Source organism: Sphaeramia orbicularis, chromosome 20, assembly GCF_902148855.1.
Source record: "Sphaeramia orbicularis chromosome 20, fSphaOr1.1, whole genome shotgun sequence".
Lineage (NCBI taxonomy): Eukaryota > Metazoa > Chordata > Actinopteri > Kurtiformes > Apogonidae > Sphaeramia > Sphaeramia orbicularis.
In genome coordinates this window covers 3,251,591-3,278,910 of record NC_043976.1, presented here as the reverse complement: position 1 = coordinate 3,278,910, position 27,320 = coordinate 3,251,591, and the positions used below count along the sequence as shown (strand labels likewise).

The 27,320-nt window shown below is 43.1% G+C and overlaps 1 protein-coding gene across 1 annotated transcript in view; it reads right to left on the bottom strand.

Annotated features, from left to right (window-relative positions):
• LOC115410980 (receptor-type tyrosine-protein phosphatase mu-like) overlaps positions 1-27,320 on the bottom strand; it is a 188,462-nt gene that overhangs the window by 93,944 nt on the left and 67,198 nt on the right. The window contains 8 exon segments of the mRNA XM_030122845.1: positions 4,846-4,948; positions 6,313-6,514; positions 6,660-6,769; positions 6,845-7,020; positions 7,222-7,375; positions 16,367-16,547; positions 17,974-18,086; positions 24,744-24,918. Coding sequence (XP_029978705.1) covers positions 4,846-4,948; positions 6,313-6,514; positions 6,660-6,769; positions 6,845-7,020; positions 7,222-7,375; positions 16,367-16,547; positions 17,974-18,086; positions 24,744-24,918 — 1,214 coding nt within the window.

Below are 27,320 nucleotides of genomic sequence, written 5' to 3'. Positions count from 1 at the left end.
CATGTAGGATGGCGGTCTGTGGGTCATGTCGGATGGCGGTCTGTGGGTCATGTTGGATGGCGTTTGTTGAGTCATGTTGGATGGCGGACTGTGGGTCATGTCGGATGGTGGTCTGTGGGTCATGTTGGATGGTGGTCTGTGGGTCATGTCGGATGGCGGTCTGTGGGTCTTGTAGGATGGCGGTCTGTGGGTCATGTCAGATGGCGGTCTATGGGTCTTGTAGGATGGCGGTCTATGGGTCTTGTAGGATGGCGGTCTGTGGGTCATGTTGGATGGCGTTTGGTGAGTCATGTCGGATGGTGGTCTGTGGGTCATGTCGGATGACGGTCTGTGAGTCATGTCGGATGGCAGTCCGTGGGTCATGTTGGATGGAGGTCTGTGGGTCATGTCGGATGGCGGTCTGTGGGTCATGTTGGATGGTGGTCTGTGGGTCTTGTAGGATGGCGGTCTATGGGTCTTGTAGGATGGCAGTCTGTGAGTCATGTTGGATGGAGGTCTGTGGGTCATGTCGGATGGCGGTCTGTGGGTCATGTTGGATGGTGGTCTGTGGGTCTTGTAGGATGGCGGTCTATGGGTCTTGTAGGATAGCAGTCTATGGGTCTTGTAGGATGGCGGTCTGTGAGTCATGAAGGATGGCGGTCTGTGGGTCATCTTGGATGGCGTTTGGTGAGTCATGTCGGATGGCGGTCTGTGGGTCTTGTAGGATGGCGGTCTGTGGGTCATGTTGGATGGTGGTCTGTGGGTCATGTTGGATGGCGGTCTGTGAGTCATGTTGGATGGCGGTCTATGGGTCTTGTAGGATGGCAGTCTATGGGTCTTGTAGGATGGCAGTCTGTAGGTCGTGTCGGATGGCGGTCTATGGGTCTTGTAGGATGGCGGTCAGTGGGTCATGTCGGATGGTGGTCTGTGGGTCTTGTAGGATGCCGGTCTGTGGGTCATGTAGGATGGCGGTCTGTGGGTTATGTCGGATGGCGGTCTGTGGGTCATGTTGGATGGCGTTTGGTGAGTCATGTCGGATGGTGGTCTGTGGGTCATGTCGGATGATGGTCTATGGGTCATGTCGGATGGCAGTCTGTGGGTCATGTTGGATGGCGTTTGGTGAGTCATGTCGGATGGCGGTCTGTGGGTCATGTTGGATGGCGGTCTGTGGGTCATGTCGGATGACGGTCTATGGGTCTTGTAGGATGGCGGTCTGTGGGTCATGTTGGATGGCGGTCTGTGGGTCATGTTGGATGGTGGTCTGTGGGTCATGTTGGATGGCGGTCTGTGAGTCATGTTGGATGGCGGTCTATGGGTCTTGTAGGATGGCAGTCTGTAGGTCGTGTCGGATGGCGGTCTATGGGTCTTGTAGGATGGCGGTCTGTGGGTCATGTCGGATGGTGGTCTGTGGGTCTTGTAGGATGCCGGTCTGTGGGTCATGTAGGATGGCGGTCTGTGGGTCATGTCGGATGGCGGTCTGTGGGTCATGTTGGATGGCGTTTGGTGAGTCATGTCGGATGGTGGTCTGTGGGTCATGTCGGATGATGGTCTATGGGTCATGTCGGATGGCGGTCTGTGGGTCATGTTGGATGGTGGTCTGTGGGTCATGTTGGATGGCGGTCTGTGGGTCATGTCGGATGACGGTCTATGGGTCTTGTAGGATGGCAGTCTGTAGGTCGTGTCGGATGGCGGTCTATGGGTCTTGTAGGATGGCGGTCTGTGGGTCATGTCGGATGGTGGTCTGTGGGTCTTGTAGGATGGCGGTCTGTGGGTCATGTAGGATGGCGGTCTGTGGGTCATGTCGGATGGTGGTCTGTGGGTCATGTTGGATGGCGTTTGGTGAGTCATGTCGGATGGTGGTCTGTGGGTCATGTCGGATGATGGTCTATGGGTCATGTCGGATGGCAGTCTGTGGGTCATGTTGGATGGTGGTCTATGGGTCTTGTAGGATGGCGGTCTGTGAGTCATGTCGGATGGCGGTCTGTGGGTCTTGTAGGATGACAGTCTGTGGGTCATGTTGGATGGCAGTCTATGGGTCATGTTGGATGGCGTTTGGTGAGTCATGTCGGATGGCGGTCTGTGGGTCATGTTGGATGGCGGTCTGTGGGTCATGTCGGATGACGGTCTATGGGTCTTGTAGGATGGCGGTCTGTGGGTCATGTTGGATGGCGGTCTGTGGGTCATGTTGGATGGTGGTCTGTGGGTCATGTTGGATGGCGGTCTGTGAGTCATGTTGGATGGCGGTCTATGGGTCTTGTAGGATGGCAGTCTATGGGTCATGTTGGATGGCGTTTGGTGAGTCATGTCGGATGGCGGTCTGTGGGTCATGTTGGATGGCGGTCTGTGGGTCATGTCGGATGACGGTCTATGGGTCTTGTAGGATGGCAGTCTGTAGGTCGTGTCGGATGGCGGTCTATGGGTCTTGTAGGATGGCGGTCTGTGGGTCATGTCGGATGGTGGTCTGTGGGTCTTGTAGGATGCCGGTCTGTGGGTCATGTAGGATGGCGGTCTGTGGGTCATGTCGGATGGCGGTCTGTGGGTCATGTTGGATGGCGTTTGGTGAGTCATGTCGGATGGTGGTCTGTGGGTCATGTCGGATGATGGTCTATGGGTCATGTCGGATGGCAGTCTGTGGGTCATGTTGGATGGTGGTCTATGGGTCTTGTAGGATGGCGGTCTGTGAGTCATGTCGGATGGCGGTCTGTGGGTCATCTTGGATGGCGTTTGGTGAGTCATGTCAGATGGCGGTCTGTGGGTCATGTTGGTTGGCGGTCTGTGGGTCATGTCGGATGACGGTCTATGGGTCTTGTAGGATGGCAGTCTGTAGGTCATGTCGGATGGCGGTCTATGGGTCTTGTAGGATGGCGGTCTGTGGGTCATGTCAGATGGCGGTCTGTGGGTCTTGTAGGATGACGGTCTGTGGGTCTTGTAGGATGGTGGTCTGTGGGTCATGTAGGATGGCGATCTGTGGGTCATGTTGGATGGCGGTCTGTGGGTCATGTTGGATGGCGGTCTGTGGGTCATGTTGGATGGCGTTTGGTGAGTCATGTCGGATGGCGGTCTGTGGGTCGTGTTGGATGGCAGTCTGTGGGTCATGTTGGATGGCGTTTGGTGAGTCATGTGGGATGGCGGTCTGTGGGTCATGCTGGATGGCGGTCTGTGGGTCATGTTGGATGGTGGTCTGTGGGTCTTGTAGGATGGCAGTCTGTGGGTCATGTTGGATGGCGGTCTGTGGGTCATGTTGGATGGCGGTCTGTGGGTCATGTTGGATGGCGTTTGGTGAGTCATGTCGGATGGCGGTCTGTGGGTCATGTTGGATGGCAGTCTGTGGGTCATGTTGGATGGCGTTTGGTGCATCATGTCGGATGGTGGTCTGTGGGTCATGTTGGATGGCGTTTGGTGAGTCATGTCGGATGGCGGTCTGTGGGTCATGCTAGATGGCGGTCTGTGGGTCATGTTGGATGGTGGTCTGTGGGTCTTGTAGGATGGCGGTCTGTGGGTCATGTTGGATGGTGGTCTGTGGGTCTTGTAGGATGGCGGTCTGTGAGTCATGTCGGATGGCGGTCTGTGAGTCATGTCGGATGGCGGTCTGTGGGTCATGTTGGATGGCGGTCTGTGGGTCATGTTGGATGACGGTCTGTGGGTCATGTTGGATGGCGTTTGGTGAGTCATGTCGGATGGCGGTCTGTGGGTCATGTTGGATGGCGGTCTGTGGGTCATGTTGGATGGCGGTCTGTGGGTCTTGTAGGATGGCGGTCTGTGAGTCATGTGGGTCTTCTAGGATGGCGGTCTGTGAGTCATGTGGGTCTTGTAGGATGGCAGTCTGTGAGTCATGTTGGATGGCGGTCTGTGGATCTTGTAGGATGGCGGTCTGTGGGTCTTGTAGGATGGCGGTCTGTGGGTCTTGTAGGATGGCGGTCTGTGGGTCATGTCGGATGGCGGTCTGTGGGTCTTGTAGGATGGCGGTCTGTGGGTCATGTTGGATGGTGATCTGTGGGTCTTGTAGGATGGCGGTCTGTGGGTCATGTCGGATGGCGGTCTGTGGGTCGTGTTGGATGGCGGTCTGTGGGTCATGTCGGATGGCGGTCTGTGGGTCTTGTAGGATGGCGGTCTGTGGGTCATGTTGGATGGCGGTCTGTGGGTCATGTCGGATGGCGGCGTGTGGGTCATGCTGGATGGCGGTCTGTGGGTCATGTTGGATGGTGGTCTGTGGGTCTTGTAGGATGGTGGTCTGTGGGTCTTGTAGGATGGCGGTCTGTGGGTCATGTTGGATGGCGGTCTGTGGGTCATGTTGGATGGCGGTCTGTGGGTCATGTCGGATGGCGGCGTGTGTATCCATCATGCTTCCTTCGTTTTGTTTACTGTTTGTCAAACAGATAACTCGTACATTAACGCTTCACTCGGTCTCTGCTTCCTGTGTGTGATTGACACATTAGCTGTTAATCCTCTGTTAATCCTCTGTGTTAGCGGCGGGCTACGATTAGCCCCGCCCGCTGATCGTTAATTAACCAAATCCCTCGTTACTGCACAACGTCGGAGACAAGACAGCTGTCGACATGACGACTGTTACCGCGGATACGGCCTCCCACGGAGATGGTTGATGAAGCCAAATTTACTCATTTAGAGAAAGGGAAAGTCATTAACAGTGAAATGAATGAACGTTCACACTTTTATTTCAACAGAGACGAGCGGAGACGAACGGAGACGGGTGGAGATGAGCAGCGTCTCTGATGTGACAGTCTGATGTTGCAGCTTCAGCTGCTGTAAAGTGCTACATGTCACGTTTTAATGTTTAACGTTTTAGTCATGAAACCTTTATGAAGCAGAAGATTGATGCTGATGAATATTTGACGAGCTGAGAGTTACCTGACGGGAGCTCCACGACTCTGGGCCGGTCTGAGGAGGATGGTGACGGAGGAGTCGGTCTGGTTCAGAGGAGACTCCTGGTCATAGGCCGGCATCAGAGGAGCTGAAGAGCAGGTGGAGGTGGAGGAGGAGGAGGAGGAGGAGGAGGAGGAGGAGAAGAAAGAAGAAAAAGAGGAGAAAGAGAAAGAGGAGGTGGAGGAGAAGAAAGAAGAAAAAGAGGAGAAAGACAAAGAGGAGGAGGAGGAGGAGAAGAAAGAAGAAAAAGAGGAGAAAGAGAAAGAGGAGGAGGAGGTGGAGGAGAAGACAGAAGAAAAAGAGGAGAAAGAGGAGGAGGTGGAGGAGAAGAAAGAAGAAAAAGAGGAGAAAGAGGAGGAGGAAGAGAGAGTGGAAAAGGAGGAGGAAGAAGAGGAGGAACAGAAGGAAGATGAAGAAGAAAAGGAGGAGGCAGAAAAGGAGGAGGAGGAGAAAGAGGAGGAAGTGGAGGAGGAACAGGAGGAAGGCAAAGAGGAAAAGGAGGAGGAGGAAGAGGAAGAGAAGGAAGAGGTGGAGGAGGCGTAGGAGGAGGAACCCTTGTTCATTAATATTCTCCTTTCCACCTCATGTCATGCTCTTATTGTGAAGGATTAATAGATCTAAGATGTACGACTCCAAGACCAGACCAGAAAATCAGAATTTCTTCTAAGTTTTTAATTAGCTGAAAACTGAAGAAATTTGGTCAGAACATGACAAACAGCAGAACCTTCACAGAGACTATAAGGATAACATACAGTACTTCATTATTTAGAGGAAATAGCAGTGCATTTTGTAAATGTTTCAGCTAAGAATAAAACAAAAAGACCTCAGATACAAAAACGGTATATATAAGTAAAAATTAAACATGAGTTAAAATAATTATTACCAATATTGTTTTATGACAATTTAAGCACATTAACTTCAAGGCTTTTTATTGTGACAGATGGAGGACTTCCACTGTATGATCCAGGCTCTTATTGTGAAGGGGTATCAGTAAGCCTGAACATGTATCTTGATCTCTTATTGTGAAGGGGCATCACTAGGCCTGAACATGTATCTCGAGCTCTTATTGTGAAGGGGCATCACTAGGCCTGAACATGTATCTCGATCTCTTATTGTGAAGGGGCATCACTGGGCCTGAACATATATCTTGAGCTCTTATAGTGAAGGGACAACACTAGGTCTGAACATGTATCTTGAGCTCTTATTGTGAAGGGGTATCAGTAAGCCTGAACATGTATCTAGATCTCTTATTGTGAAGGGGCATCACTAGGCCTGAACATATATCTTGAGCTCTTATTGTGAAGGGACATCACTTGGTCTGAACATGTATCTCGAGCTCTTATTGTGAAGGGGCATCACTAGGCCTGAATATGTATCTCGATCTCTTATTGTGAAGGGGTATCACTAGATTGAACAGGTATCTCGAGCTCTTATTGTGGCGGGGTGTCCTACCTGAGATCTTGGTGGTGAACTGGGTGATGACCGGGGGTCCGAACCCTTTGACTGTGGAGGCTCTAATTGTGAAGGAGTAGGTGGAGCCTGGGTAGAGGCCGCTGAACACGTGACTCGTCTCATTGGCCGGTTTGAAGACCTTGCCACTCTGATTGGACAGATCGAACTCTGTGTCGAAGGAGCTCAGAGCTTTGTAGGAGATCTGAGGACGAGTCCAAACCCAGACATCAGACATTTGTGTATTAAAGGCTTGAACGGGTCGGTGTGTGTGTTCATTGGGTTGGTGTTTTTCAGTCAGTGTATGTGGACGTGTTTAGTTGACATAGTGGTGCATTGTGGGTCGTCACCTCGTACTGGCGGATGAGTCCGTAGGTGTGCACAGGTTCCCTCCAGCTCAGGCTGATCTGCTGTTCGTAGCTGCTGCCGACGATGGAGTCGACGGGAACCGCACCGGGAACTGAAACCAGGTAAAGCGTTGTTAGTACAGACGTGGTGACCGTGTTTGTTTGTTTATGTTGTTGTTGGTTCGTACCGTCCTCGTCCGTCAGCGCCAGCAGCTCCTCGCTCTCTTTGCGTCCCTCGGGGTTACTCAGGACCAGGCGCAGACTGACGTTGGTGAACGGCGGAAGGTTACGGACGTTGTGCTGCGGCACCGAGCTCAGCGTGTCATACACCACCTCCTCCCTAACCTCCTCCTTCACCAAATCCCTGTGGAGGGAGGAAACGTTCACCAGTAAGTCCCGTCCCCTCTCACCTGGCGAGAGGCCGAACTGGATGTAGACACTCATGTCCGGTTGGGTCTTATATTTTGTTGACTCCTCTCCTTCTTATGGTTACTGACTGACATCTTCCCCTGTCTTTTCCTGCTGACTCCACCCACTGTTCACCCTGTGACTCCACCCCGTTTACCTGGTGGCGGCCCCTGCAGGTCTGTAACGGTACTGCACTGTCAGGTTGTAGCTGTGGCATCGGGTTACGTTGTATCCGAACGGTTCCCATTGGATTGTCACCTGTTTGGACTGAATGTCGACGACCTCCAGACGCCGTGGGCCGTGCATCGGATCTGAACCAAATACACAATGGGGTCAAAGGTCATAGCGCATCAAAACCAAACATGTTCATCATTAAGTTGCTTTATTAGCTGAATTTAACAGAAACAGTTCAATGTTTGTCAGATTCAGTAAATTCAGTAAGAAGAAAACTGAACATCAGTGAAAAATAAAATGATCAATTCACTTGATTAAAACCAAAACAAAAAACACACTGAATAATCTGAAAACAACCTCAAAAGTTATATTTTAACCTAAAAAAATGAACAAAAAAAAGAACAAAAAAAAAACAAAACATAAACCCACCAAATTAAAAAAAATAAAAAGAAAATATTTAATTAAAAACATCCAGACAAAGAAGTCATGAAGGAGTTGCTTCCTGTTTTCATCCTGATCATCTGTCATCTCTAAGTGTCCAGACTCAAAAACCCCCAAACTGTCACTGGGGGTCGGTGTGGTGGTGGGTGGATCCTATTACCCATAATCCCCCAGGGAGAGTGAACACTATCACATAAAATCCTCCTGAATCTGAGTCTGAGTTCAGGACATAAATTCAGGTTTGACATTTAAATCAAAGAGACATAAAGACAGGATTTACACCGAACGGAGCAGGAAGAGAGGGGGGAGGAGGAGGGGGAGGGGGAGGGGGAGGGGGAGGAGGAAGAGCGGGAGGAGGAGGATGGGGTGGAGGAAGATGAAGAGGTGGAGGAAGAGGAGATGGAAGAGGAGAAGGAAGAGGAGAAGGAAGAGGAGGAGTAGTATAAGAACACTAAATGTGTCCAGATTCTTTTATTCAGTAAAAATCAAATCTTTCATGATAAAAACATCACATGAAACTCGTTATTTGTATTTGTTTTTTATCTTTTGTCTTGTTTTGTCACTTTTATCATTTTCATTGTTTTCTTTCATCTGTAAGTGGAAGAAATGTTTGGCAATTTTTCTTTAGTGTTTCATGAAAGGTCAAACTTATTTATGTATTTTTATTCATTAGTACATGAACAGTGCAGATTAATGAACATCTGTATGTAATTTACTGATGTAAATGTTACTCATAAAAACATAACCTAACACAATTAGGTCCAAATCAATCAACATTCATCCTCCGTGTTTCAGCTTCTTTACATTAAGTCCATTTGATCATCTAAACTTCATATAAAACCTGGACCTGGACCAGGTCCTGAACCAGAATGTGGATCTGGATGATGGAGGGGGCGGAGCTGATGAACAAATAAACAGTGTCTACAAACAAACAAACAGACAAACAAACTGATGCTGCTGAGCAGGAGGAGGAGGAAGCAGCAGCAGCCAGCGGCATCTGAAGGTGACTTTAGGATGAAGACGAGGAGGAGGAGGAGGAGGTTTAATTTTTCATTTCCAAGAGATTCAGCAGATTTAATATAAGGACGACGGAATGAGAATCAGTGATGGATGATTGATGGAACAGAAACGGATCATCTGAAAACCAGGACCAGGTTTAACCCTAGAACACCTGAACATCCCCCATCAGACCAAAGGAAGAACACACCTATGAACCATCAGACCAAAGGAAGAACACACCTACGAACCATCAGACCAAAGGAAGAACACACCTACGAACCATCAGACCAAAGGAAGAACACACCTACGAACCATCAGACCAAAGGAAGAACACACCTACGAACCATCAGACCAAAGGAAGAACACACCTACGAACCATCAGACCAAAGGAAGAACACACCTACGAACCATCAGACCAAAGGAAGAACACACCTACGAACCATCAGACCAAAGGAAGAACACACCTACGAACCATCAGACCAAAGGAAGAACACACCTACGAACCATCAGACCAAAGGAAGAACACACCTACGAACCATCAGACCAAAGGAAGAACACACCTACGAACCATCAGACCAAAGGAAGAACACACCTACGAACCATCAGACCAAAGGAAGAACACACCTACGAACCATCAGACCAAAGGAAGAACACACCTAAGAACCATCAGACCAAAGGAAGAACACACCTACGAACCATCAGACCAAAGGAAGAACACACCTACGAACCATCAGACCAAAGGAAGAACACACCTACGAACCATCAGACCAAAGGAAGAACACACCTACGAACCATCAGACCAAAGGAAGAACACACCTACGAACCATCAGACCAAAGGAAGAACACACCTACGAACCATCAGACCAAAGGAAGAACACACCTACGAACCATCAGACCAAAGGAAGAACACACCTACGAACCATCAGACCAAAGGAAGAACACACCTACGAACCATCAGACCAAAGGAAGAACACACCTACGAACCATCAGACCAAAGGAAGAACACACCTACGAACCATCAGACCAAAGGAAGAACACACCTACGAACCATCAGACCAAAGGAAGAACACACCTATGAACCATCAGACCAAAGGAAGAACACACCTACGAACCATCAGACCAAAGGAAGAACACACCTACGAACCATCAGACCAAAGGAAGAACACACCTACGAACCATCAGACCAAAGGAAGAACACACCTACGAACCATCAGACCAAAGGAAGAACACACCTATGAACCATCAGACCAAAGGAAGAACACACCTACGAACCATCAGACCAAAGGAAGAACACACCTACGAACCATCAGACCAAAGGAAGAACACACCTACGAACCATCAGACCAAAGGAAGAACACACCTACGAACCATCAGACCAAAGGAAGAACACACCTACAAACCATCAGACCAAAGGAAGAACACACCTATGAACCATCAGACCAAAGGAAGAACACACCTACGAACCATCAGACCAAAGGAAGAACACACCTACGAACCATCAGACCAAAGGAAGAACACACCTACAAACCATCAGACCAAAGGAAGAACACACCTATGAACCATCAGACCAAAGGAAGAACACACCTACGAACCATCAGACCAAAGGAAGAACACACCTACGAACCATCAGACCAAAGGAAGAACACACCTACGAACCATCAGACCAAAGGAAGAACACACCTACGAACCATCAGACCAAAGGAACACTGTTAAAAAAAAATCTGTAATTTAACAGAATTTTCACTGTTTATTTTACAGATTTTTCCTGTATTTCTAAAATACAGGAAAATATCAGTGAAATGACAAACATAGACTGTGATTTTACATGTCAAATGTAAAATAACATGAAAAAACCATAACTGTGAATAACCATAAAATTTCCATTTTTTAAAAGATTTTTTTTTCTTTCTTCACAGAAAAAAACAGTTAAAATACATTTGCAAATGTATCGTAATTTCACAAATATTCCTTTTCCATTTATGAGATTGAACTGTTAATTTAAAGTTTAATACTGTAAAAAATAAAAATAAAATGAGATAAAATTACTAATAATTAACCGTAGAAGAAGAATTTGTTTTGTAAGTTTAACAAGACTTGTTTGTTAATTGACAAATATCTTGTGTAATTACAGGAGCTTTCACAACAAAAATGTTGAATAATGTATTTATGTGAATGTATAACATGTAGAGGCACTGATAAACTGTCCAAATACAGTTTTTATCGTGGATTGGACAACTGAGTCTCATTGAAAATTATTCATATATATATGTATATATATATATATATATATATATATATATATATATATATATATATATATATATATATATATATATGTGTGTATGTATGTATGTATATATATATTTATAGGGAATTTGATTGTTTTAATACATGTAAATATTCTTTATTAAACATTAAAAAGTAAAAAAAAAAAAATGCAAAATCTCATGTAAAGTTAGGGCAAAAAAACTGTACTTTAAACATAGAAAACTACTGTTTTTTGTTTTGTTTTTTGTTTTTTTATGAGATGGTTTTTTCCGTTATTTAACAGTATTTTTTCGGCACTCCTGCTGCCAGAATAATACCGTTTTTTTTACTTTTTTTTTTTTTACAGTGAAGAACACACCTACTAACCATCAGACCAAAGGAAGAACACACCTATGAACCATCTATACCTGTTTATCCACTAATCCTATCAATCCATGTAAATAATTGGTATAAAATGCAGTGTCCTCCTTTCATGGTCATCAGACATGACCCGTTTGTCCAAATGGGTTCAGAGGCTCCGTAGTGAACGTGGAAACACCATCATCTTCTACAACACTGATTCACCAGTAAATCCCATGGAGTTGGATTAATGACAGTGGATGGACACACTAGGTTTATGATACACTTGACTGAAAAACTAATTTTTCCCCCAGTTTTCTCTGTTTTGATATGATAACCTTTGAATGTATTTTGAGCTTTAATGAACGTCTACATGATCAGTGAATTAAATATAGGAAAATACAGCATATACATTTAAAAATGTAAAATACAGAAAATAATATTATAATAAATGTTGATAAATAAAGAAAAATATTTATGTGTAAGTTGCAAAAAATTGAATCAGTTTCAGAGTTTTTTTTGTTTCTCGTCTTGTCATCTTTGTCTTTTGTCTCCATCCTTTTCATGTGTCTCATTATTTTACATCGTTTTTTTACCATTTTGTCTAAATCTTCTGGTCATATTGAGACAAACTGATTTTAATGGTAAAAACCCAGTTCCATGTGACTGTTGTTCTTTGTTGGAAACAGTGAGTGTGTTTTTTCTGTTATTTTCAGATGAACAGTCTGATGTTGGGTTTATTTCTGTCCACCTGATGAATCCAGTTTTCCTCTCATTGCTCCATTTTCTCCATCAAGAAATAAAACTAAAGCATCTGAAAAAAAACGACGGTCAGGAGTAAAAGCACTAAAACGTCAGTGATGGACGAGCAGAGCGTAAAAATCTGAGGTGAAAAGAGAAACGCAATGCAGAGAATGAGAGCGAACGGAGTGAAATATTCATGTGATATTTTCCAAAAGCCTCGACAAACATCCACGCACTTTAATGGATGTTAACACACAAACACAGATGGGTGTCTTTATGAGTGTTGTGTGTCTGCGTGTGTGCCTGTGTGTGTGTCGACACCGTTCAGGGGCTGATGGGAAATATCACATGATCAATGACCATTCAATTGTCACTTTAATAAATGTCTTCAATGTAAAACCAGACGTAGAAACAGAAACAAGAACAGACCCCAAGTTTTTTATGTCTGTTCATGTTGATGATCCCATTCTACAACATCGATTCAACAGTAAAACCCATGGAGTTGGATACATGACAGTGGACGGACACGCTGGGTTTATGTTCAATAATAAATAAAATGTAAAGAAATGAATAAAAACTTTACAAAATCCTTAATAACATTAGAAAGTAAATAAAAATGTTAACCAAAATTAAATAATAAAGAATAAAATAAGCAACAACATGAAAAACCAGCCAAAGGGATCAATAAAATGACAAAATCAATTGGAAAAATTACAAAAATAAATACTAAAGAAAAGGAACAAAACAAGCCACAAACTGAATGAAACTTTAGAAAAAAATAATAAAATTATCAATGACAGTGGATGAAGGCACTGGGTTTCATTCATTCATTCATTTTCTGAACCCAGTTTATCCTCACTAGGGTCACGGGGGTCTCTTGGAGCCTATCCCAGCTACATAGGGGCGAAGGCGGGGTACACCCTGGACAAGTCGCCAGTTCATCGCAGGGCTGAACATATAGAGACAAACAGTCACTCTCACATTCACACCTATGGGCAATTTAGATTAACCAATTAACCTATCAGTGCATGGGAGGAAGCCGGAGTACCCGGAGAGAACCCACGCAGACACGGGGAGAACATGCAAACTCCACACAGAAAGGTCCCACCGCCCATCGACTGGTGTTGGAATCGAACCCAGGACCTTCTTGCTGTGAGGCACAAGTGCTAACCACTGCACCACCGTGTCGGCACTGGGTTTATACTCAGTTAATCATAGATTTGACTGAAAACGTCCCTTTTTCTTCAGTTTTCTCTCTTTTGATATAATAACCTTTGAATTTACTCTGAGCTTTTAGGAACATCTACATGATCAGTGAATTACATATAGGAAAATACTGGATTTACAAAGCAAAATGTGAAATACAGACGATAATACTATAATAAATGGATATTAAAAACATTAAATAGACATAAACATTCAGCTGGAGTCGTTAAAGGTTAATGAAGAAACTGGAACCAGAATGTAACTCACTGTCGAACAAATATTCAACAGATGCAGCACCAGTGAATCCAATCAGTGGGTTTAGTCTAAACATAGAATCCACAAGAACCCAATAAGAACCTAAGGATTTAGATGATGACCATGAATGCAGCACAACATGAACCTGTGATCATGAATATCTGATCTGTTCTGAATGGAAGTCAAATGAAAATAAGAAAGAAAATGACACAATAAAGAACAAAAAGAGGAAGAGAATGATCTGTATAAATTAAACTGAATAGCAGCAGAAGAACCTGATACATGTGACAGGTCATGGATGAAGGTTCCAGCTGAGCGTCCTCCAGCAGCGAAGAGGACAAAAACATGTATGACGGACACCACATGCATTATTAACTACGACCACGCAGAACCACCATCTGTATAATTCAACAAAATGAATAAATAAAAGTCTGTTTTATCACACTGAGTTTGATGAAAAGTACCAGAAGAACCGGTACTGGAACCAGATCCTGAACAAATGCTTTGGTTTCATCCAGGATAAAAACTGGACTAAGACTGTTTAAACACAAGCAGAACCTCAGTAAACATCTCCAAAACCTTCTTACACTGAGTTAGAACCTGACCGATGAAAAGACACATTTAGTTTTAGACAAACCCTTTTAGAAGCCAAACTTTTGAACATCTTCAGGTCTCAACAACAGAAAACACATGTGGAACCTCAGATAACAATGAGACACAACCTTTCAGAAGTTCAAAGAGTCCTGCTGGATCAAATCAAATCAGTTCAATTTTATTAATATAGAGCCACATCATAGCAAAAGTTATTTGATGGCACTTTCCATTTAGAGCTGGTCTAAACCAGACTCAAAACCCAATTCAGACACCAATACCAAAATCAACAATGAAAGAGTTCAAACATGAGTGAATCTGTTGAGATGTGAACATGACATTTAATAAACATAACATGCTGCGCACTTTAAAGGCCCCTCGGCCAAACATAGTGTAATATTCAGTTGAAAATTGCCCTACCTTATGGGTGGGTGGGTGGGTAGGTGTTAAGTGGGTTTTGGGTATGGAGTGAGCCTTGGCCACTGGGTGGGTAGATGGGAGTATAGGCTGATGGAAATGACTCAATGTGTCAGTGCACCTGAGGGAAATGGACCTCTGTAGTTTAGAGATGACTGCATACTGTACATCCAAAATGCCATGATGTACTGTATCCCTCCAAACTGCGGGACAATTCTTTTCTATTTCTAAAATCAATAAAACATATTTCCAAAAAAAAAAAAAAAGTTACTGCCCTATAATTTAGATTAGACTGTCTTTGTGTAAAGCTTATTACATACATATTTACATTTGAAAGTACTAAGATATTATAACTGCACAAGGCCATTTGACCTTGAAAAAGTAGGTCAAGCTCAACTATTTTCAATAGGCTTCTGCTCCATGACAAGATGCATCCACAGTATAAATTTGGTGCAGATATGTCCATGCATTCTTCTGATAATGTGATTATGTTGTTGAATGGACAGATGGACAGAAAGACAGACGGACAGACAGAAGACAAAACACTTACAATAACTCACAGCCAAGGGGTAAAAACTTCTTATAATAAACCTTTGTCCATATATTCATATTAACCCTCATCATAAAGCTTCAATTCTCCACAGTTGAGTCTCTGACTTTATTTTAAAGTTTTAATGAACAACAAAACAGAATTAGTGACAGAATCACCTGGATACTAATGGAAGATAATGGGACGTCTACCTGTTTGGTGTCATGAGATCACATGACCGGTCACATGACTGGTCACATGACTAGACACATGATTAGACGCATAATTGGTCACATGGCTGGTCACATGACTGCTCCATTCCATCAGTAATTATATTAATGTTCACAAAAAAACAAAAAAGAACACAAAGGAAAAATAACTGATTCGGCTAATTTTAACCTGATGTAGTTCAGGTTGTATTTTATCGACAAACTAAAAAGGAAAGGTTTTGAAGTTATTACCTTTGAATGAGATGCAATCAATTAATTTAGTCATTGTGGTTCTTCAGTTCTAAGCTTTGGAACTTAGTTAGGAGATAATAAGGTGGAAGCTTTATATCCAGATAAGTGTTATAATGTGGTGTTTAGTTCAAGTGGAGGATGAGGATGTGACCACATGAATAAATCCCAGGGAATGAGGACGGACATTAACGTTTAATGTCCACAGATGAGATGAGATAAACCTGAAGAACTATGACTTTTTGACTCAGACTGATTCCAAATACCTGGAGAATGGAAAAAGTCAAAGCTCAGGTGTGAAGTTGACATGTACATTCTTATTTTGAGCTTCCATGTTCCTCGAGATCTTCGAAGTAAAGTAAACTCAAAACATCCAGAGTCGATGCAGGAGAAATGACTGATGAGGAAAACCAAACACAGAGGAGGAAAGTGCTGCTGGCACCTGTGTAATTAGCGTGCTAATTGCTAATCACACACTGTTTGTCGTTTGTTTGAACCCACAGGGCAATACACACACAGACACACAGGCGCGCACACACACACACGCACACACACACACACACACACACAAAGACACACACACACACACCTGTCTATGAGATGATGAGGTAAACAGTTAGCATGCTATGCTGATGTGTACACTGTAGCCATTAAGAGCTAATGAGTGCAGCGCTAACAAAGCTCACAGTGCTAATGAGCTCACTGTTAGCCATTAGCCACCTGATGAGCCCAGCGCTAACACAGCTTAGCACTACACAATGCTAATGACTGCACCATTAACCTCCTAATGAGCCAGTGTGAGCATAGAAACTGCTAACGGCTAATACCAGCAAAGAAAAGGAACATTTGGTAGAAAACAGCCCGATCTGGTTCATGTTTACCTGCACATTTAGTCCGAGCTCGGAGGGGTGGCCCCGGACTTCCTGTTCCTCCCTCTAGGGGGCGGGTCAGCAGAACACTGATCTCATACTCAGTGTCGGGGTCCAGGTGTCCAATCTTATGGGTGGGTTTATCCACAGGGGTGGTGTCAATCAACATGCCAGCCATTGTACGATATTCCACCTGAAAACACGACATTTGCATAAACATTGTACGAGACTCCACCTGAAAACATGAAATAATAGAAACAGCGTACGATACTCAACCTAAAAACAGGACATTTACATTAGAATCCATTTAGAACTATTAGAAACCTCCCATAGATGACTACAACCCACGTAGAACCATTAGAAACCCCCTGGAAACTTCTCATAGATCAACAAAACCCACCTAGAACCATTGGAGACCTCTTGTAGGTCAGTAGAACCCACCCAGAAACTCTAGAAACCTCTCACAGATCAATGAAACCCACCCACAACCGCTGAAAACCTCTCATAGATCAACAGAGCTCACCCAGAACCACTGGAAACCCCCCATAGATCAATGGAACAAACCCAGAACCGATGGAAACTAGGGATGCACCAATTCTGATACCAGTATCGGGTATCCACTGCGATACTCAGTGTGTGTACTTGTATTCGTACTCGTAAAAGTAATCTGATACAAATGCACCGATACCACTTACAGCCGTGTGACATTCACAGTTAAGTGCAGCAGGTATTCGGCGGAGGAATAATAGTGTGTTCTGTCCGTCCTCTGCGTACATTCCATCCGTTTCCCAGGTGCTGGCGGATGTGTACCCAGACGGAGAATACCAGCGGGAGTACGGAGCGGTGCGTACCGCCACCAGCGGAAGTGAAAATGAAACTTATGGCTCAATTGTCGATTCCCTACCTGCTGAAGCTAAGCTTTTAAACCTTACCAGCGAAAACGCTGCAATATTAGTATCACATTAGTGTTCCCTCTGTCGTTTCCATGTTTGTTATTATTGATTTTCTTCTTCTTCTCAAAAAACGTTCCTCTTCTTCGTGGTATTTGTCCAGTATGGTTAATTCAGAGCGGTGCCCCCTGGTGGATTAATTGAGAAACGCTCATTCCAACACATTAAATGTCAGTAGCAGCACTTTGTTCCAGTCAGACTAATGACAACGACAATAAAGCACATTCACAAAAGGAACTAACAACTGGAATGGAATTAAGTACTCATATTGGTACTCGGTATCGGCAAGTACTCAAATGTAAGTACTTGTACTCGTACTCGGTCTGGAAAAAAGTGGTATCGGTGCATGCCTACTGGAAACCTCTCATAGGTCAATGGAACCCACTTAGAACCACTAGAGACCTCTTGTAGATCAATAAAAACCCACCTAGAACCACTGGAAACATCTCATAGATCAATGAAACCCACCCAGAACCACTGGAAACCTCTCTACTAAACTAGGATCACAAGGAACCTGAACCCAAACCCTGTTTAAATACTTAATACCAAACAGATTAGAGAACACTAGAACACTAGAACCTTAAAATTATTTGTCAGATCTCTGAAACCCACAGGGTCTCCTCAGAACTGCTAGCAGAACCTGATGGTGGTCCCCCAGTGAACCCTCACCTCTCGCTCTATGATTGGTCCGTCACCGTTGATGGAGTTAGCATTGAGTTGGATCCACAGGTAGGTGGCGCCAACTGCCGTCAGCTGTGGCGGAGCGATGGGTACGGGAGGTTCTGAGGGACAAACAGCAGAACAACAGAACCCAGCAGGTTACGTGTCTTGTAAGTTTTTCCTTGTTACACTCTTTACTTGTTTTATTCTTTTCAGCTTTTTATCTCATATATTTTATATATTTTTGTTGTTACATCTTTGTTGTTAATCTTTTTTCTTCATTTTTGTCCTTTTTTCTTGCTACATCTTTCTGATATTTGGTTCCGTTACGTCTTTTGTGTCTGTTATTTTTGGTCTTTATGTCGGTTTTGTCTGGTTATGTTTTTATGTGGTTTTTGTTTTTCTTGTTTTATCCTTCACACGTTTTTCATCTTTTGCGATATTTCCGTGGCGCTTCGTGATGTTTTTCGCCATCACACTCTTATCGCAAGGAAGAAGGAGTTAACGAGTTAATTAATATTCGTGACCTTCGGCGAATCACAGCAGACCTGGATTCCATTACCCAGAATCCCCAGAGGTGCTGCTCTATTTCCTCTGACCCACTTCATATCACATACACAGTGTAAGTAGGATAATGTGTGTAATGATGCGTTTCTATCTCCTCACATGTTCAGGTTAAAACTCACCTGAGTGTGTGAGATAAAACACACACTGCGACAGGATGAGTGACAGTTCAATCAGGGGTTTAAGCACCGGGGATTGTAGGATACGTGTCGGGTCATGTGACGAACAAACACCTCGTCACCTGTCGCTGTGTGTGTTTGTGAAGATCAGATGAGTTATCGACCAGACACTTGCTGATTCCCGTTTCATATCAGACGTTGGATGTTTTCTACTCATGTACAAACAAACACCAGCAGCAAAGCCTCCGATAGAACACGAAGGTCAAGATTAAAGCTGGTCAGTGTGGAACCCTGATAGAAAGTGGTCTAAATCTGCATCATCAGTAGGAAACAACATGATAAACATAGAAGATTAGTAGTTTACACACATAATAACAGAGCTGAGATCAGTTCACTACAGAGAGACAACACCAAGGAGATCACATCAAGTAGAACACAGGTGTCAAACATGCGACCCGGGGGCCAAATCCGGCCCGCCAAAGGGTCCAGTCTGGCTCCTGGGATGAATTTATGAAATGCAAAAATTACACTGAAGATATTAATCAGGTTCCACATACAGACTAATGTATGTTCAGTTCCAGTGGGTCGGATCAGTAAAATACTATCATACTAACCTATAAATACTCACAACTCCACATTTTTCTCTTTGTAAACGTAAAAATTATCATGTCATTTTACTGGATTTACACAAAAACAAAATTTCACAGAAAACACGAATAACCTGAACAAATATGAACATTTTGAAATGTTTGAAGTACAAGTTTTCCCATATTCTGCCTGTTATTAAATGTTTTTTGTATTTGTTGATCCACTGTGATCTGCAAGTTGTAATTTACACATTTAAATGACAAACAGACATAATATCGTTAAAATTGCACTTAGTTTTCTTAAGAAATTTCAGTTTGTTCATGTTATTCACATTATTTTAAACGATAGTTGGTAGATGTAAACATTTTCATAATTTTACTTTTTTCTCTCTAAAATACAGAGGAAACTTTGGAGATGACATTATTTATATAGTATTATGTTATTATTTTACTGGTCCGGCCCACTTCAGATCAAATTTGGCTTAATGTGACCCCTGAACTAACATGAGTTTGACAGCCCTGAAGTAGAACATGGACACCACAAGTTTAATCAGAAGGTTCACGAGGAGCAGAACCAAAACTAATCCCATATGGAAATGAGTCGGATGTTACACTGATGGACCACAATGGACCATATCTGACCACACCTGACCATACCTGACCATACCTGGACCATATCTGACTACACCTGGACCATACCTGACCACACCTGACCATACCTGACCACACCTGGACCATATCTGACCACACCTGACCATACCTGACCATATCTGACCACACCTGACCATACCTGACCACACCTGGACCATACCTGACCATACCTGACCATACCTGGGCCATATCTGACCACACCTGACCATGCCTGACCACACCTGGACCATATCTGACCACACCTGGACCATACCTGACCACACCTGGACCATATCTGACCACACCTGGACCATATCTGACCACACCTGACCACATCTGGACCATATCTGACCACACCTGACCATACCTGACCACACCTAACCATGCCTGACCACACCTGGACCATACCTGACCACACCTGACCATGCCTGACCACACCTGACCATGCCTGACCACACCTGGACCATACCTGACCACACCTGGACCATATCTGACCACACCTGACCATACCTGACCATACCTGGACCATATCTGACCACACCTGACCATACCTGACCACACCTGGACCATTCTGACCACACCTGGACCATATCTGACCACACCTGACCACATCTGGACCATATCTGACCACACCTGTACCATACCTGACCACACCTGACCATGCCTGACCACACCTGGACCATACCTGACCACACCTGGACCATACCTGACCACACCTGACCATACCTGACCACACCTGGACCATACCTGACCACACCTGGACCATATCTGACCACATCTGGACCATACCTGACCACACCTGGACCATACCTGACCACACCTGGACCACACCTGACCACATCTGGACCATATCTGACCACACCTGGACCATACCTGACCACACCTGGACCATACCTGACCACACCTGACCATACCTGACCACACCTGACCATACCTGACCACACCTGGACCATATCTGACCACACCTGACCATACCTGACCATATCTGACCACACCTGACCATACCTGACCACACCTGGACCATACCTGACCATACCTGACCATACCTGGACCATATCTGACCACACCTGACCATGCCTGACCACACCTGGACCATATCTGACCACACCTGGACCATACCTGACCACACCTGGACCATATCTGACCACACCTGGACCATATCTGACCACACCTGACCACATCTGGACCATATCTGACCACACCTGACCATACCTGACCACACCTGACCATGCCTGACCACACCTGGACCATACCTGACCACACCTGACCATGCCTGACCACACCTGACCATGCCTGACCACACCTGGACCATACCTGACCACACCTGGACCATATCTGACCACACCTGACCATACCTGACCATACCTGGACCATATCTGACCACACCTGACCATACCTGACCACACCTGGACCATATCTGACCACACCTGGACCATATCTGACCACACCTGACCACATCTGGACCATATCTGACCACACCTGTACCATACCTGACCACACCTGACCATGCCTGACCACACCTGGACCATACCTGACCACACCTGGACCATACCTGACCACACCTGACCATACCTGACCACACCTGGACCATACCTGACCACACCTGGACCATATCTGACCACATCTGGACCATACCTGACCACACCTGGACCATACCTGACCACACCTGGACCACACCTGACCACATCTGGACCATATCTGACCACATCTGGACCATACCTGACCACACCTGGACCATACCTGACCACACCTGACCATACCTGACCACACCTGGACCATACCTGACCACACCTGGACCATACCTGACCACACCTGGACCACACCTGACCACATCTGGACCATATCTGACCACACCTGACCACATCTGGACCATATCTGACCACACCTGGACCATACCTGACCACACCTGGACCATATCTGACCACATCTGGACCATATCTGACCACATCTGACCATACCTGGACCACACCTGGATCTACTGCTCATAACTTACTGTTACATTATTATTACATATTGATGGGTTCCAACCCGCTGCATTCACATTAGCATTAGTGCCACCTAGTGGACTGCTGTAAGTAGACTCACACTGGTGGTTCTGTCATCTCATTACATTCAACTGAACTGGTCCAGGTTTTACATTGTTCCAGCACTGGAGATCAGTGGAACAGGTTGAGGTTGGATGGAACATTGTAGCAGATTGACAATCAGATCACTCTCAGATGCTTTAGTCAACAGTAAAGACACGTGATGAAATGGTGAAAACAGAAACATCTCATTGTCCTACAGTTCTATACATCTACGTTTCATCAGTTCTACCTGTCACCCTTTGAAACGTTATAAAATATGAATGGAGACACTGATAATGAGGGATTTTCTACGGCTGTGATTCTCCTGTTGATGCATCAGAGAACACATAAAAAGAAGATGGAGTTTCTGTGTCTATTCTGAGTGCTGGCAGAACCCTGTACAGAACCAGTAGAACCTCATCGTCACATTGTGTCACATTATGTTTTATTTCATTTTAAAATAAATGGATGTTAAAATGTAAACATTAACATTTATTTATGGACTGAGACTGGAGAACCCTGGTGTTCCTTGGTTCTCATGGACTACATTTGACCAATTAAAGCTTTTAAGCTGTGAACGTGAAGAACCAAAAACGACCAGAACCATCGATCTGAGCCTCACATTGTTTCTCCGTTTTCTCCTTTTCTGTGAAAACCTGCTTGAGATGAAGATAAAAGAGGAAACGCTCATCACTTTACTTCCCTGTGTCTCCTTGTATAAAGCACATCGGCATGATGGGAAAGGAAAATACCCAGAATTCTCCTTTAGCGGGTGGAGATGAAAGCAGTGTTTGGGAGACGCCAGCGGCGCTGTCACACTGCAACACAGTACGTTTAATGAGTCATCATGAGCTCGGAGAGGCCGCGAATGCTCCGACGGCTCAAACGCTTTAGTTTGGAGTGATTCATCTTCACAAACACAGACACTCTTTGACAAAACGCCGCTGATTCCCCGTCTTTAAACAGCAAACCGGCGTTTTAATGAGGCGCTCCTTTAACCTGACACACCCGCTCACGGTGCAGTAATGAGGTGAGCAGCTTTAATAAATCTGTTCCTCGTTTGACGACGGAGTCATTAAAATAAAAATATGACAAACTGCAGCTTTGATCTGAGACACAGTGAGACAGGCTGAGAGTGAGACAGGTGTCGCAGAACTTTAAACCCCACGCAGAAGTCACTTCCTCATGTGGAACCTTCCACGCCGCTATGAAACTAAAACAGCCTCGAAATTCAACCCAAAAACAGCCCCGAGAGGTTCAGTTAAAACTACTTTAAAGAACTGAAAACATTGTTTTCATTATTAACCCCTGAAGACCAGATGCCAAAACAGCACCGTAATCATCTATTGATCTAAAACCATCAATCTGTTGTAATCCACTAATCCTATCAATCCATGTAAATAATTGGTGTAAAATACAGTTTGTCATGTTTTCATGATCATCATGTTCAGAGGCTCCATAGTGAATGGATTCAACAGTAAAACCCATGGAGTTGGATCAATGACAGTGGAAAAAATGAACAAAATTTAACACAAAAAAAAAAACTACAACATAGTAAATACTTAGAAAAAGTAGGCCAAAAAATTTAACCCCAAAAATTAATGATTAATCAACAAAATAATAAACTGTTAACAACTAAATAAGCTACAAACAGAACTAATTTAAGAAAAAAATGGGCCAGAAGATGAACAAAAACAAGTAAAATAATAAAAAGGAAATTAACAAAATGAACATAAGGGAATAAGAAAAATTACAAAATATTAAATAACATGGAGAAAATAAGTGATAATCCATGGAGTTTGATCAGTGACGGAGGACGGACACACTGGGTTTATGTTCAGTTAATGATAGATTTGACTGAAAAAGTCACTTTTCCTTCAGTTTTCTGTGTTTTGATATAATAACCATTGAATTTACTCTGAGATTTAATGAACATCTATATGATCAGTGAATTAAATACAGAAAATTACATGGTTTACACTGAAAAATGTAGAGGATACTATTATAATTAAAGGAGATAAATAAATGGAAAAGTATACAGCACATATGAATAAACAAAGTGAATCAAATTTAATATATGAGTAAATGACGCATTTTATATTTGTTCTCAGAGGAATAATCTCAGAAAACAAACCTTCAATATGGAACCAAGTGTTAAGTGCCATTTATTAAAAACACTGAAACATCTGATACGTCACTGTTGTAACATATTGTTTTTTTTATGTAGTTTTTCTTCTTTTTGTCTTTTCTGTCATGTTTACATCATGTTTTTTACTTACATCTCAAACAAACTCATCAATCAACATGATATGTAACATCCGATTACGACAAATGTTAGATTTTTTTTTTAAAATTAGAAACAAGCTTGAAAATAAAAATTGGACTCTTTCACAACTGATTCTTTTTCTGTTTGTTTAATAGAGCTGGTGAAGAAAAGGGCGGGGCTTACATGAGCTTTGTGCTGTTGCTAGGCAGACTTTGTGACAGCCAGCCAATCAGAGCACAGTGAAACCTGGTTTTGGGTTTGTTTTCTGAAAACAATGTGTTTAGTTTGTTTAATCTGGACTTTGTGTAAAACTCAACATTAAACTAGGTTTAATAAAAGAAGAATAAACTCTTTATCATATTATACAAACAAAAACATATTTTCATGTCCCCCTTTCCTCTTGGCCAGCCTTCACAAAGTCTGCCTAGCAACAGCACTCATGTAAGCCCCACCCATTCAGACACGCCCTACATTTCAGGTTTTCATACATCACAGAGAAAAGGGAAACGTTGCATCTATCACCAGCCAATCAGGAGACAGGACTCACGTTTGACAGTCAGGTCAGCATAGGAGGACACTCCGACACCTCGCTCTGATTGGGCGATGCAGCGGTATCGCCCAGTGTCCCCCTTGGTGGTGTTTTCCACATCAAAACTCGCCACGTAACGGCGAGAGTTCACCTGCTTCGTATCTCTGACGACAGCCTGGCGACCACCCATCCCCTGATAAACAGTAAACAACATGAGAGTAAACAACAACAGTAAACAACATGAGACTAAACAACAGTAAACAACATTAGAGTAAACAACAGTAAACAACAAGAGAGTAAACAACAGTAAACAACATTAGAGTAAACAACAACAGTAAACAACATGAGACTAAACAACAGTAAACAACATGAGACTAAACAACAGTAAACAACATGAGACTAAACAACAACAGTAAACAACATGAGACTAAACAACAACGGTAAACAACATGAAATTAAACAACAACAGTAAACAACATGAGACTGAGCAACAACAGTAAATAACTTGAGACTAAACAACAGTAAACAACATGAGACTGAACAACAACAGTAAATAACTTGAGACTAAACAACAACAGTAAACAACATGAGACTAAACAACAGTAAACAACATTAGCGTAAACAACAACAGTAAACAACATGAGACTAAACAACAGTAAACAACATTAGAGTAAACAACAACAGTAAACAACATGAAACTAAACAACAACAGTAAACAACATGAGACTAAACAACAACCGTAAACAACATGACACTGAACAACAATGGCAAATAACATGAGACTAAACAACAACAGTAAACAACATGAGACTGAACAACAACAGTAAATAACATGAGACTAAACAACAACAGTAAACAACATGAGACTGAACAACAGCAGCAAACAACATGACACTAAACAACAACAGTAAACAACATGAGACTAAACAACAACAGCAAGCAACATGAGACTAAACAATAACAGTAAACAACATGAGACTGAACAACAACAGCAAACATGAGACTAAACAACAAAAGTACACAACATGAGACTAAACAACAGTAAACAACATGAGACTAAACAACAGTAAACAACATTAGAGTAAACAACAACAGTAAACAACATGAGACTAAACAACAGTAAACAACATTAGAGTAAACAACAACAGTAAACAACATGAGACTAAACAACAACAACAGTAAACAACATGAAACTAAACAACAACAGTAAACAACATGAGACTAAACAACAACCGTAAACAACATGACACTGAACAACAATGGCAAATAACATGAGACTAAACAACAACAGTAAACAACATGAGACTGAACAACAACAGTAAATAACACGAGACTAAACAACAACAGTAAACAACATGAGACTAAACAACAGTAAACAACATGAGACTGAACAACAGTAAACAACATGAGACTGAACAACAACAGCAAGCAACATGAGACTAAACAATAACAGTAAACAATATGAGACTGAACAACAACAGCAAACATGAGACTAAACAACAACAGTACACAACATGAGACTAAACAACAGTAAACAACATGAGACTGAACAACAACAGTAAACAACATGAGACTAAACAACAACAGCAAACAACATGAGACTGAACAACAACAGCAAACATGAGACTAAACAACAACAGTACACAACATGAGACTGAACAACAGTAAACAACATGAGACTGAACAACAACAGTAACCAACATGAGACTAAACAACAGCAAACAACATGAGACTGAACAACAAAGTAAACAACATGAGACTAAACAACAACAGTAAACAACATGAGACTGAACAACAGTAAACAACATGAGACTGAACAACAACAGCAAGCAACATGAGACTAAACAATAACAGTAAACAACATGAGACTGAACAACAACAGCAAACATGAGACTAAACAACAACAGTACACAACATGAGACTAAACAACAGTAAACAACATGAGACTGAACAACAGTAAACAACATGAGACTGAACAACAACAGCAAGCAACATGAGACTAAACAATAACAGTAAACAACATGAGACTGAACAACAACAGCAAACATGAGACTAAACAACAACAGTACACAACATGAGACTAAACAACAGTAAACAACATGAGACTGAACAACAGTAAACAACATGAGACTGAACAACAACAGCAAGCAACATGAGACTAAACAATAACAGTAAACAACATGAGACTGAACAACAACAGCAAACATGAGACTAAACAACAACAGTACACAACATGAGACTAAACAACAGTAAACAACATGAGACTGAACAACAACAGCAAACATGAGACTAAACAACAACAGTACACAACATGAGACTGAACAACAGTAAACAACATGAGACTGAACAACAACAGTAACCAACATGAGACTAAACAACAGCAAACAACATGAGACTGAACAACAAAGTAAACAACATGAGACTAAACAACAACAGTAAACAACATGAGACTAAACAACAACAGTAACCAGTTTGAGTGTAAACAACAGTACATAAAATGAGAGTAACCAACAACAGTAAATAACATGAATAAACAACATTTGCATTATTGTTTTATTTACAATTACAAATACAATTATATACAAATACTTATTT